This window comes from Diplotaxodon limnothrissa, linkage group LG8, assembly GCF_057381915.1.
Source record: "Diplotaxodon limnothrissa isolate DT_005_m linkage group LG8, D_limnothrissa_male_GT1.1, whole genome shotgun sequence".
NCBI classification, from domain to species: Eukaryota; Metazoa; Chordata; class Actinopteri; order Cichliformes; family Cichlidae; genus Diplotaxodon; species Diplotaxodon limnothrissa.
In genome coordinates this window covers 23,070,130-23,083,213 of record NC_140603.1, presented here as the reverse complement: position 1 = coordinate 23,083,213, position 13,084 = coordinate 23,070,130, and the positions used below count along the sequence as shown (strand labels likewise).

The 13,084-nt window shown below is 40.1% G+C and overlaps 2 protein-coding genes across 4 annotated transcripts in view; both read right to left on the bottom strand.

Moving 5' to 3' along the window:
- Window positions 1-342: 342 nt before the first annotated feature.
- On the bottom strand, window positions 343-8,595 carry LOC146626921 (endothelial PAS domain-containing protein 1-like). The gene is made up of 9 exons (XM_085360271.1): window positions 8,570-8,595; window positions 7,563-7,729; window positions 4,474-4,721; window positions 4,303-4,387; window positions 3,367-3,467; window positions 3,094-3,257; window positions 2,170-2,276; window positions 1,910-2,078; window positions 343-406 (listed from the first exon to the last, which is right to left on the bottom strand). Exons 1-9 carry the CDS (start codon window positions 8,593-8,595, stop codon window positions 343-345), a joined length of 1,131 nt encoding a protein of 376 aa, XP_085216397.1.
- A 2,028-nt stretch (window positions 8,596-10,623) lies between these two features.
- The window catches only part of LOC146626920 (protein kinase C epsilon type-like), a 56,572-nt gene continuing 54,111 nt past the window's right edge, over window positions 10,624-13,084 (bottom strand). For all 3 annotated transcript variants that reach the window (XM_085361504.1, XM_085361503.1, XM_085361502.1), the window contains 2 exons: window positions 12,439-12,585; window positions 10,624-10,882 (listed from right to left, as the gene is read on the bottom strand). In XM_085361504.1, the coding sequence (XP_085217630.1) occupies window positions 10,733-10,882; window positions 12,439-12,585 (297 nt within the window). In that variant the 3' untranslated portion in view covers window positions 10,624-10,732. The remainder of the gene's footprint in view (window positions 10,883-12,438; window positions 12,586-13,084) is intronic.

Genomic DNA, 13,084 nt, shown 5'->3' with positions numbered 1-13,084 from the left:
GCTTTCAGTTTTTTGTTTTAGAGAATGAGAAGCTGTCATACTGCAGTAATTCTGCAAAAGTGTAAGACAGAAACTGTGAAGGGAAAAACTCCAAATACAACAACATATCTACCTGAACTAACAAAACATCCTTTTACAAGTTTGTGGATGTAATTAACAAACAACAGTCTAAATCCAAACACTCTTCATCAAATAATGCATACAATAATCTGCATCAAGACACAGAGTCAGCCACTCTGATTTTAAAAGTCAAAAATTTAATGAAATTTGATTAATAGAAATAATCGATGAGGGCTCCCAGAAGGACGGAGGGTTTCGCAGACATCTCTTCAGATCTCGATTTCAATTCAAATATCTGTGGATAGTCTGGTCCAGGGAGAGCTGCAGAGATGGCTGCTCCACACCACTGTGACACACACATGCACACAATATTAAACATCTGTAAATAACAGCACTCTGAGTTGTATTAAAACAGCAACGACAAAAAAACATTCTACCTTCAGAGTTTTCACTTTTATCTGAGTTTTTGCAAAGGAGATATTTTATATTTTATGAATTTCTTTAAAAGAAAGTTCCCAAGTGCTTTGGGAGACAAGATGGAGAAAAAAAACAGCTTATCTCAAAGAAAGATTGTCTCAAAGAATGGATCTCCTAACAGAAAAAGCCAGATCACCATTGACTCTCAACCGATGATTGTGGGTTGCCCAGCAGCTTTAAACCAGGCAAATATGTCAGATGCCAGCTGGCCTTAAAATTCAACAACAACATCAGTTCTAAAATTAACAGTTAACCAGTGAAGTGAAGCCGGAACGGGAGTGATGTGTTGTTTTTTTTATTTTAGTAAGAAGTTTCAGTTCGAATCAGCAATAGTTTGCGTATAATGAGTTTTACTTATCCAACCCAGAAATGTGCGATTTTCTCTAGATTTCCTTTGAATAAAACTGAGCTGATAAGTTTCCTAAGCTACTTTAACGAGACTGAAAAACTGAACTGAAAAGTTATTCAGTGTGACCTGGTTGTTAAAGCTGATGCCAAAGTTTTTACAGTACTGGCCCAACTTTACAGACACGGAGTTCAGGTGCGTCCATGTGAGCGTGTCAGATTCACTGGGGCCAGTAACAATTACTTCAGTTTTAATTATCCGTATTTTGTTCCAAGAACTTCTGTATCATCCAGCATTTAATATATTGGATGCAGTCACTCAATGATTTGATTTTAAGAGAATGTCACTGAGGTTAAAATAGACGCGCATCTGTGTGTCATCTGCATAAAAAGGAAAACTCACACCATTGCTGTGGATGACATGCCTCAGGGGTAACATGTATAAAGAAAACAGGAGGTCCAGGCCCAGACTACTGAGGAACCCTACAGGTCATCATACTACATTTCTCCATTAAGACATAATCAACAAATTAATTTTCAATAACTTATCATCCTTAGTTACAGCCTCAAAGATAATAATATGTTGCTTTAAGTTATTCGATTCATATTCTCCCCTTCACAAATAATAGATGCTATGGCGTACAAATCTACCTGCAAACACCTTTTTTAATCCCTTTCCCATTAGCACGTTTCCATTTGGGACATCAGTGCTCCAGGTTGTGCAAACACCCTGGATGTTATAAAGACCTGTGGTAGGCATTTTTGTGGACTGGTTGAAATTGGTTGACCATTAATCACTGAAAGGATCGTTTATTGTCAGAGTCGCATGTTGGAAGTTAATGCATCACTGTAGTCTGGGTAAACCACCAGAAATGATTCTTAAAATTGATTTGGGTTAAGAGATAGGGCCTGGTCCTGGGTCAGGAGGTGACAATGGAGCTACCAATCTGGTTAGAAATAAAGCCAATAACATGTTTACTGTGATGGCCATGCTAAATCAAAGCGGTTTCAAAAATAATGCACACACCTGAGGACGTAGGTAACGCTGAGGATGCAGAGCGGCTGGGGGATGCCAGGTCTGGACCTGGAGGGTCGGACGCTGGGGATGACAGCACTGTGACTCTCCACCCAGACGTAACCTCCACCTTTCACCAGCATCCTGTACTGACCGCTGACTGACTGGTTCTTCAGACACACTGCGGGGAAATACGTTAAGTTAGTTAATTAAGTATTTATAGGAGTGTAGTGTGTGCGCGTGCACGTCTGTGTCTGTGTGTCAGTGCTTACGGTTTAGATGATTTTTGTTCAAACATCTTGTGTCCAGTGCGTGACAGAGATCATAGATGGAGCGGCCCAGCAGCTCCTCAGGTCTGTAGCCCAAAAGAGAAGTCACTCTGCACACACAGAAACACACACGAGGCAAAATGATTTTATTTTGCAAGTCAGCAACACTGAGGATTAAAATCATGTTAATAAACCAGTCACTGTTGCCTTTACAAACAACTGCACAGTCATTCTTCTTTAATTCCAATGACAAAAGTGCAAAAGCCAACACCAAAAGCAAGTTTACAATTCACTGCTTTCATAAAGTCACACATTATGCTGTGCACTCATTCTCAGCTGGCAAGGGTTTGCATTATAACCACAGAGTTGTTTATATAAACATAGGTCAGGCCCTGAAATGTGTTACACTGAAGGTTATTAACTACCAATCTGCTATAACTATGACATATCAGGATTTTCTAACCAGAATCATAATGAAACTTGTTTTAATGATTTCTACTTTAATGTTTGAACTGTATAGTGTAGCCGATTTTTTGGTTGAGCTTTCTTGGCTGAGGGTTCAGATAGAACACTTAATGCAGCACAGTTTTTAAACGAAATTGGCTCCGAATTGGCTTCGAAAATTGTCCCTTTTTGAAAAAATATAATTTCATAATATCCAGCACTGCATAATAAGATTACCAGACATGTTCCTGTTTTTCAACTTAACATCCTGCATTCATTTTAAATGTATTAAAGTAATATATATGGTGGTTAAAAATGCTTCTGCATGGGGGTTTTTTTGTTGGGGTTTTTTTCCCGTTGTTACTTATTTCCGCTTATTCACAAGCACTAATTAATCTAAGCTACTAGTTGAAGAGTAATTACAAAAAGACAATCCTTTTAATAAACAACAAATTCCACCTTTGGTTGAATGCATGTACACACCTCTGGTCACAATAGGTAAACCTCATGTCCATGCTGTGCTGGCTGGTGAAGGTGTATCTGCTGAGCAGGGTGTGTGAGAGAGGCAGAGGCCGACAGGTCAGGAGCAGACAGGAAACTGCAGACGGGTCCACGCACACCTTTGCTCGGCCCTGACAGTGCAGAACCTGAACTCACAGAGTTGGAAATGGGAGGTGTGATAAAAAATCATCATGATGTAGACCAGGGGGCCATTTTTAAAAAAGATATTTTTAAGCGATACTGTTTCTCACGAACCTTCCAAGTAGCCGACTTGAGGTTGGCGGTTCTTCCTCTGTGAGTCAGAGCACTTTTTATCCTCATGACAAAGTCCCTCTTCTCACCGTACCAAACTTCCTCTAAAAATAAGTAATTAATTTAGCCACATGGACAAAGCTGTATGATTATATACTCACTGGACACTTTGTTAGGTACAATATGCTAAACCACCTTTATGGCTTCAGAACTTCTTTAGTTGCCGGTTTATCAGCTACGCATCAATGATGGGAATCTCCCATTCCATTGAAGAGATGTGGTGACTGTCGAGACTATTTGAGTACAGTGAACTCATTTTCATGTTCAGGAAACCAGCTTGAGATGATTTGAGCTTTGAGACAAGAACCTGTCATCAGTACATGCTCAATGGAAATAGTCAGATAGGCTCTGGTGTTTAAAGTGCGTCATTTGGTTCAGTGGGTCATAAAGGGCCAAAAGTGTGACGAGAAAAGATCCCCCGCACTATTATACGTCCACCACCAGACTGAAATGTTGATTCAAGGCAGGATAGATCCATCCTTTAATGTTGTTTACACAAAATCATGACCATACCATGTGAATGTTGCAGCAGAAACTGACACTCATCAGAGCAGGTGATGTTTTTATAATCTTCCTTGTCCCATTTTGGTGAGTACGGCAGAAGTGGCACCCAGTGTGGTCTTCTGCTGCTGTAAACCAGTTGCTTCAAATTAACATGTTGTGGATTTAGAGATGCTCTTCTGCGTGTCTTGGATGCTACGCGTGGGTATTTGAGTTGCTGTTTTAATGCTCAGTTTGAACTTCCGTGGGTCGCCTTGACAACATCTACATGCCTAAATGCACAGAGTTGCTGCCGTGTGATTGGCTGATTAGATATTTGCTTTGAAATGGTGTCCAACATATATGAAAAACGTATATCCTTGATGTTCAAATACCCACCTGCTGTTAGACGCAGATTACTTCTGATTTCTTCATGGTCACAGGGATGAGTATATTCAAAAATGTTGTGTCCCATCAACTCAGTCTTTGAGAAAACATAGAAGAGTATTTCAGTCCTGAATCCTACTGGTTATTTAAAAGAATAGTAAGAATATATGTGGGTTTATTTACCTGAGTCAGGCCCATGTACTTGCTGACATTGTCAGACAGAAAGATCATGTCTCCCTCAGTGGACAAGACCATGACAAATCCCTCCAAGATCCCCAGGTACATGTTTGTCTCCTGCGAGGCTTCGAATTCCTCTGTGTCTTTCTCCTCTTCGTCCTGTGCTCCGTCACAGCCGCTCTGTTCATCTCCACCTTCCACCGCTTGCTGATATGTTATCATGTGCCTACTCCCGGCATTTATCCCATCATTTTCTAAGACAAACAGAGTGTTTTTTATATGACAAAGCTTTCTAGTCTACATTTTCAGTGGATAACAAAAGATGCGTTTCCTTTTTCATTTTGTGTGTTTGCTTCAGCTGTTAGTACTTGTGTTATCTTAGACTTCCTCTTTCTAAAACCAATCTGAATCTAAAACCCACAAGCCCGTTGAATTTTTTTTCTTCACTTTTTTTTTGCATCTCCACATTTTAACAATGTATTAATCTGAAAACCTTTTAAGTAAGCAGAAAAAACTACACGAGCCTGTTATCCTAACTTGTCTTTATTAGTCCAGTTCCTTTTTATGAATAGTGTAACCCTTGTTAATTTTTTGTATATACAATTGACAGATGTTTTCTAAATGCAGCACGTGCGGCAAAGCATCAAATTTTATAGGTGTCTAATTTTAAAGAGATGGCCGAGGTGTCTGCTCACAACACGGCTGTGCAGAACTGACAGATTGTGGTTTTTAGCTTTCTTGAGAACTGATGATCTAAACGGCACGACTGAGTGAAATTAACTCACACAGGAAACAAAAGAAAAAAGAATTTGACAAAAACAAAAGCAAAAACAAAAAAGGGTGTGTTTCTCTGCTCTGTGAGAACCAGCTTGAGTTTTAGATTTTCAGAGTGACTAAATCATTTTGGTTTTTCACACATATTTAAATATCTGCCGTGCTAAGACTTGGTGTTGGGGTTAAGTTATGGTAGTGGTTTGTGGACACTGAGCCACTGGAAGTGGGGCACTGAAAACCACATAATAATAATAATATTAAAATATTAAATCAAGTTGAATTAACCCAATATTCTGGGATGAAGGGATGAAAACATGAATTTGCACATGGCCTTACATAACCCTTTCATACTGCTCATATTTCATGTCCAAGTGTGGAGCCAAGATTTGACTCAGAACTACAACTCTGTACAAATAGTCTCTGTGATGGTAATAAATAGAGGATTAATCTATTTATTAGATGTAAGAGAAAAAGAGAAAAAACACTGTAATCACCAAACCTTATGTCCTAAGACAGCCATAATGATTTAAATGTATTTTACTGAACGTGAACTGTTGAGCTTTATTATATAACCATTACAGCTGTTAACCATTTCCTCACTCTTACATCATTAAAACTGCCATTTATAATTATCAGTGTTAATTAGAGATTAATTGTTAGTTGAAACACACAAAATGCTTTAAAAAAGGATTAGTCTGCACATTAAAAGCATCAGTAGGAAATCTTGCATGTGGGACTCACACGTGTGTTTTCCACACTCACTGAACTGGCAGCTTGGTTAGCTTCATAATCTCAGTTAGTTTCAACTCGAATCAGACTGATTTCAGACTTTAATTCTAACTTGTTTATTTTTAGATTATTTTGCTCCGTTGTGGGTGCTCACGTGATGTCCTTGCATTTGTGTTGTGCTTTTTTAGTTCTTCTGACCACACAAAGCACTTTTAGCTACAACTCACACTTTAACCACACATTAATACACCGCTTTATTCCATCTACTTCAAGCACTTTATTCTGCCTCACATCCACAACCAGTTTCGACTCACCAGTTAACCTAACATGGATGTCTTTGAACCGTGGGAGGAGACGAGGAGACGGGCCAAAAGGAAACTGAAGGAAACCCCTGAAGGCCCAGAGAGCACACGTACACTCCACACAGGAAATTTAAACCAGGAACTGTGAGGCAACTGTACTAACCACTCCACCGCCATGCCGAAAAATTTCAGATCTTGTGTTTGTGTCAACAGATCCTGTGACCCCTGTACGGCCGCTCTTCCTTATGTGCTCCATATATGATCACTCTTATGCTGTTTTACTCTTACTCTGTTAGCAGATTTCTTTGGGTCAGGTGGTAGAGCTATGAGCTCCCCCCAATACTTCCATCAGAGTATGAATATGAGTGTGTGAATGTGTGGTTAACGGCAACTGGGTTTCGATAAAAGGCTTGTGTATGAATGTGTGAATGAGGCTTGGAGGAAGAAAACACTTTAAATGCTAAAACTGAGTAGAGAAACACCATATACAATTGTGTTGAGGTCCACCTTGAACTGTCACTACTGTCCCATATGAAATACACATAGACACGGCATGCACAGTTGCAGGATTCCCTAAAATTGATGTAAGATCCATTTGTAAAATATTTTTAGCACCTGTTAGTCATGTTAGTCATTTTCTGTGTGTTTTAGGTCACTTTAGAAACATTTAAAGCATTTCTGCTGCTATCAAATGTCAAAACAGGTCAAATTTAACCCAAACACAAGCTGAATTTAAAGAGGATGGATTGACTGTTGTAAGACAGGCGCAGAGCAAACACAAAGACTCCTGGGATCCTTGGCAGGATAATGGATTGATAAATAAATAGGCCAGACACACCTCAGCAAGAATTAAATAGTTTAAACAGCCCAATTGCATGTATTTATTTATGGATATCACCTTAATGGAAATCTGTTTGTATTATGAAATACATTATTTTTGAACAGCACTGTTAACACTTCAGTTTTAGCTATTTTTGTGCTTGTTCTCTACACTTTGTGAGCTATTTGGGGGGGGGGTGTGTTTTGTATGAATTTCCCAGATTTCAGGAGAAATAAAGGAAACAAAGCATTTACATCATTTGAAGGTTTTCTCTATATTTCACTATATTTTCTCTAAAGCCTGCAAACTAATATCAGTGCCGAGTACATAAATGGTGCCATAAATATGTAAATGCGTATATTTACTGACTTCAAGTGGTGTTTTTCTCCTTGTGATTCAGTTTGCTCTGAGTGTATCTCACACACAGAGGTCAGAGACGGTGTTAAATGTCTTCACATGTGCGCTGTTACCTTTGAGCAGTGTGTGCATGCGTATGTAGCTGAGGGTCAGGCGAATGACGGAGGGCTTGTCCAGGTGAGCTCTGACGGAGGGCTGCAGCGGCAGGAGGCGAGACAAATCCCCAAACACGTCAGACTCCACTCGCCGTCTCCTTCGAGCAGCCTCACGGCTGATCGCTCTTCAGAAAGCAGAAGTCAGGAAATGCAAAGAAGGCTGAACTAAATTTCTCTCAATCAAACTTACATCAGATTTTACTACCTAAAATTAAGTTAGGTAAGTTTATAAACACCATTTTACTGCAAGTATGCTCTATGCTGCACACAACATAGATACATATAAACTAGAGAAAACTCACTCATTTAGTCACTAAAGTAAAAGTGAGATGATACTGGATGAAGTGCATTTTCTCAAAGACTATTTAAAATGTACTCTCTTTGATATCGGAAGATAATATTGTTCATTTTCTGCATTTTGCCTGCTAATGTTGTGACTCTGCAGACTTGGATTCTGTGTTCAAACTGATGTAAGGAAAAATAAATAAATAAATAAAGTGACATTGTTCCTCAGCTTTACAGGAACTGTAAAAACAGTCATGTTTCAGCTTCATCACACTGTGAACTTTTGACATAATCTGTGTGAGTTTAGAGAATTTCTCAATATGTGACACTTCTTCAATCTCCATGCTTATTCCTACTTCACCTTCAGTGTTTTTACTGCTAACATTGCCTCATTTCTACTGAAAGATTTGATTCCAGAGCTTTACCTTGAAGTATTTGAATTCTATCTTTTGCAGTTTTTAGTGTCTTTGTTTTTTAATAGTTCCCCCACCACTGATGAAGAGATGTGGAAGGTCAACAGTGCACCGTGGTTAAGATCTGAGGCATCCAGAGTGGCCACAGCACTCTCTTTGACCTCACTTCTTTACCTCAGTTAGCTGGCAACTCACTTAAACTTGATCTATTAAGATTTATTGCTGCCAAATGAATGCCCCTATGAACAAAGCAACACGCTGCTTTACCTTCTCTTCTCCTTGTCAGCTGTCATCGTGCCTCGCAGATGTCTCGCATGGTGAATGACGGCTCAGGAAAGCAGGCGCGATGGCAGCAGGAGTTCACGGCACAACAGCGAATCTCTGCACTGCAATTTGCACCATCACAGGTAGACTAGTTCATCAGACAGGCAATTAGACCCACAGTGCTGCACAGATGACTTGAATGGATTCCAAACAGTCTCATCTCCCCTTGGCATGCAAATTACCTAGAGGGCTCCAAAAGTGATGATAGGTCAGCCTTGATGAGAAGCATCTCCCTCCCCTCTTCTTTCCTCCTCCCTCCACTCCACCCTCCCTCCCCTCTTCTTCTTCTCTTACATAAACTTTTGAGCATCCCACAGATTTGCCTCTGAACAGCAGCAGGTTAGAATCGATTAAAGCAAAGAAGGGGAAAAGAACAATAAGAAAAAGACACAATGTAGTCTGGGATTGATGTAGACAGCTCAGTGTTTTATTGGAATCAGACCAGACAGGACTAGCCCGGCTGTTGCACTACATTTTGGCACAGAGTAAGATAGTGTGACCAGGTGCACAAAGCTTCACTACACATCAACTCTACTGCACAGAGAGCAACCAGCTCATCTTCAGATCACTGTACAGTACGCAACAGTCCTTCTGTGTTTAGTGTGTGTGTGTCTGCACAATAGAAAGTGAGAAGAAGGGGGAGGTGGAAAAGGAGCTAGTCTGTATTGGTGCTTATTGTGTGTGTGTGTGTGTGTGTGTGTGTGTGTGTGTGTGTGTGTGTGTGTGTGTGTGTGTGAAGTGAGAGGTAATTCAGCTGCTGGCTCTCAACACGTCTTATCAACCCGGCTGTAACAGACCTATAATAGTATAGTTATAGTATTATGCACAAAGGATTTCTCCAGATACACTTTACAATAATAATAATAATAATTCGATTTAGAATAAAAAAGAGAGAAAGAGCGAGCGAGAGAGAGCAATAAGAAAGAAAAAGCCATTCTTGAAAACATAAAGAGCAAAAGTCAGAAAAAATAAAGCGTGTGGTTTTGGCTGAAAGAGCTGCTGGATGTGGAAAAGGGGAATTGGTGCTTTGAAATAGAGTGCAAGGAAAGGGAAAACACTGACGGTTGCTATGGAAATGCTAAAAAACAGACAGAAAAGGGGAAAAAAGAAATTCACACATTCGCACGCATGAAAATATACATTCACAATAATAATAATAATAATAACAATAATATTAATAAAAAGGCCCACATTCACACAAAAAGGGCAGACCAAATCTCTGAACCTAACAGACGGATGAAATAGCTGGAAATGGGGCTTTTCACTGCTACACAGGCCGCCTCTAACACTCTGCTCGACATAATTAGTTCGATAGCCTGTAACTCGTAAGCTCGACATTCACTTTGTACACAAAGGACAGAGAATGAGTGAATACTTCAGTCATACCATAATCCAACAAAAACAATTTAAAAAACACATTTTGAGGAAGAAAAAAACCACATACACACACACACACGCGCACATGAACAAACAAACCATAAAATATATAGATAGTCAGGGTATTGCACAAAAGGGGATTTGGCCCTAACTGGTCCACAATAAGGACAGTAATAACACAGGTAGGGTGCTTGTCCATGCGCCACGACGCTCCTTTAATAGCAGACAACACCAGCACGATACAGCCACTCAACACAGGCTATATACAAGCCTCTGCACCCAGCACCCACAGTCCACATGTGTACAGGTGCCGGGGAGAGAAGCAGTGTAGGTGTGTGTATGTGTGTTTGGTTTTGTCTGAGCGTGTGCAGTGACCTTGTACTGTAGGAGTGCGCGAGGGCACGTAAAACTTGGGATTGTAGTGTTTGTACGCACGTGAGCGTGTCGATGTGTGCGTGCGTTTGTTTGTGAGAGCGTGTGCATATTCATATTTAAATTCATATTCATATTCATAATGAACCCAGGCAACAACAACAACACAATGCAAGTAAATTATATCTCAAAAGTAACAACAGCCAATAGCTTCAAAGTAAAGGACTGACCGTGTGTGTGTGTTTGTGTGCGTGTGTGATTTGTAAAGGGATTTTATGGATCTATGGAGTGTCAGCATGTGTGAGTGCGTGCATACCGAGTTTAGTGTGGCTGGATCTGTGTGTATTTGTGTATGTGTTAGGTATGCGTCTCCTCGGGGGCGCAGTAGGAGAAGTCCTTGAACTCCTCCTGGTTGATCTGTCGGATAATGGCCTCGTCCGTGGGCGTCAACACGGGGTCCTCCTTGGTGAAATCCTGGTCGAAGTTATTCACATCTCGTTTGGTCTTCTGCAGACGCATGCACACGAAAACACACACACAAAGGCACAGACGGAGGGAAGGATGTCAGAGAACGTTCAAAATTACATGACAGCGACACCTTCTGACCACTGTGACTTACTGTTCCTTGAAAGGTGCTCTCTTAGGGGGTCTTTAATTAACACGCCACAAACCTTTTAAATCTAGCATTAGCAAAATTGGGATTTCAAGCCTTTTAAGCTACTTTTAGAGACTAAATGGCACAGTCTTTCTTTCACAAACAAAATGAATAAACACATATTAAAATTAAAGTAATTCAGTACACCGAAAGACTTTTTAAAAACACATATTTACTTGTTTTTGAATGATTGACAGAGACAGAGTGCGCTTAAAGCCTGCCCATTCTGGAGGGGGAAGCAGGTCATGACTCTCAGTTGACCTCGTAGTATGTGAACTTCCCTTTTTCGATTCTGCCAGCAAACAACTGAATGGGTGACTGTGTCCAAACCTTTGACTGGTACTGTGAGAATTACTCAACATAACGAATTGAGATACTTTTTCAATCTCCGTGCTTATGCCTACTTTAACTTCAGGCTTTCTAGGCTTTAAAATTCCTGAAAGCTAACCTGAAGACTTTTGACAGCATAGTAATAAAGGTGTTGATGTTGAATTTTATATTTGAGACAAAAAGAGACGTACAGTATTAAAAAACAATCCCAGATGAAAGTCTACGATGCAACTTGACACCAGCAGAGATGGTGGTGAAAATATAACAGCCACCGCAGGGCTTTAAAACCTTATTTGACTGGTCCCACTTACCCTAATGTTTCAAATACTTTGCTAACATTAGCTTTTTAACAACTAACTGCAAATGGGGTGATAAAATAAACCTCAAAGTACAGGTACAAAGAACAAAGTACAAAGAACAGGTCCCCCAACTCGGCAGTAGAGGCAGGAATTACCAGAGAGGATGGCAGTGCATGAAATATGCCCTCATGTTTACAGTATTCATAGAATATTTTACTTTCACATGACACTCCTTACAAATCCATCTCCTTTGTCCCTTTCTTGTTAAAAAAAGGCAACATCTCTGATTTAAACACACAGCACTTCTCTCAGGCCTCCATCTTTGTTTTACCAACTTCCAAATGAAACCCAAAACTCAACAGCACCACCTGGTGGACTAAGAAAAAGAAGCATTTTTTTTTTGGCTGTGTGCTGCTCTCTTTAGTTTAGCCATTGCCAGGTAATGTTAGCGAATATTACCTGAACATTGCAGCTTATGTTTCGTTCTGCTACAGTTGAGATTTTGGCTTAATTATAAATTAGTATTTTTTGAGTATTTTGCTAGTTTGCTGGTGTAGTTCCTGCTCAGTATATGTCATGTATATAGTCTTTCAGCATTCCAAGTAAATTTAAAACTAAAGAATAATAATTCGGATACCTATCCACAAGTTCACAAAACTACTGAGCCTTGAAAAATGTTTAGTATCAAATACACGATGCATTACTGAAGGTTTATGTGTGAAATAGCTGCATGTAAAACTGTGGCCTGTGTGAGTTCGTGCAGAGTGTGTGTCTCTTACAATCCGGGGTTTAAAGGGTGGTTTGACTTTTCTCTGCTCCAACAGTACCCAGTCGATCTCTCTGAAGAAGGCGTGGGTCTTGATGGCCTCCTCGCCACCCTGGCTCACGACGCAGCCCAGACGCTTGGCCGGGTTCTTTGTCATGAACTGCACAAATAAAACATTTGTATTTTTGGACTTATTCTTCCAGAAAAGCAGGACCTTGAAAACTATTAGCTGTGGTTTAATCCATAACAAAATACACTTCACATCTTTGTTTGCACAAGTAAAGACAAAGGATTCGGGATTGAGGAGATAAGGGGGGGAGCATTTTGGTGCTAATAATAGAGCCGAGGCATAAACGGCTTTGTTTTTAGCATCCACAGAGTCACTGGCAGAGTAATCAAACAGGTCAGCAGAGTGCCGGTGTTATTTACCGCGTTGCTTTTGTTCTGCTGTCTGTTCGGCATTATAAGAGCACTTTGTGATTCACTGCAGTTTTATGACTGCATTTAACCTTTTTTTAATTCTCCTCAGTGTCCGAGGAAAGTGCAGCATGACACCTTTGCATCAAGTGCACTTTGAGTTTGATTTGCTCGTGTGACGCTCTGAGGATAGAAATCTGAATGAAAGTTAAAACGGTGACCACAAGACTGAATTCTTCTCT

Coding starts and splice junctions, on each gene's coding strand:
- LOC146626921 (XM_085360271.1), bottom strand. CDS start 8,595: ATGACAGCTGACAAGGAGAAGAGAAG. Junction 4,722..7,562: donor CATGCACACACTGCTCAAAG/GTAACAGCGCAC, acceptor TGTTTGTCTTAG/AAAATGATGGGATAAATGCC. Junction 2,277..3,093: donor TTTACCTATTGTGACCAGAG/GTGTGTACATGC, acceptor CTGTGTGTGCAG/AGTGACTTCTCTTTTGGGCT.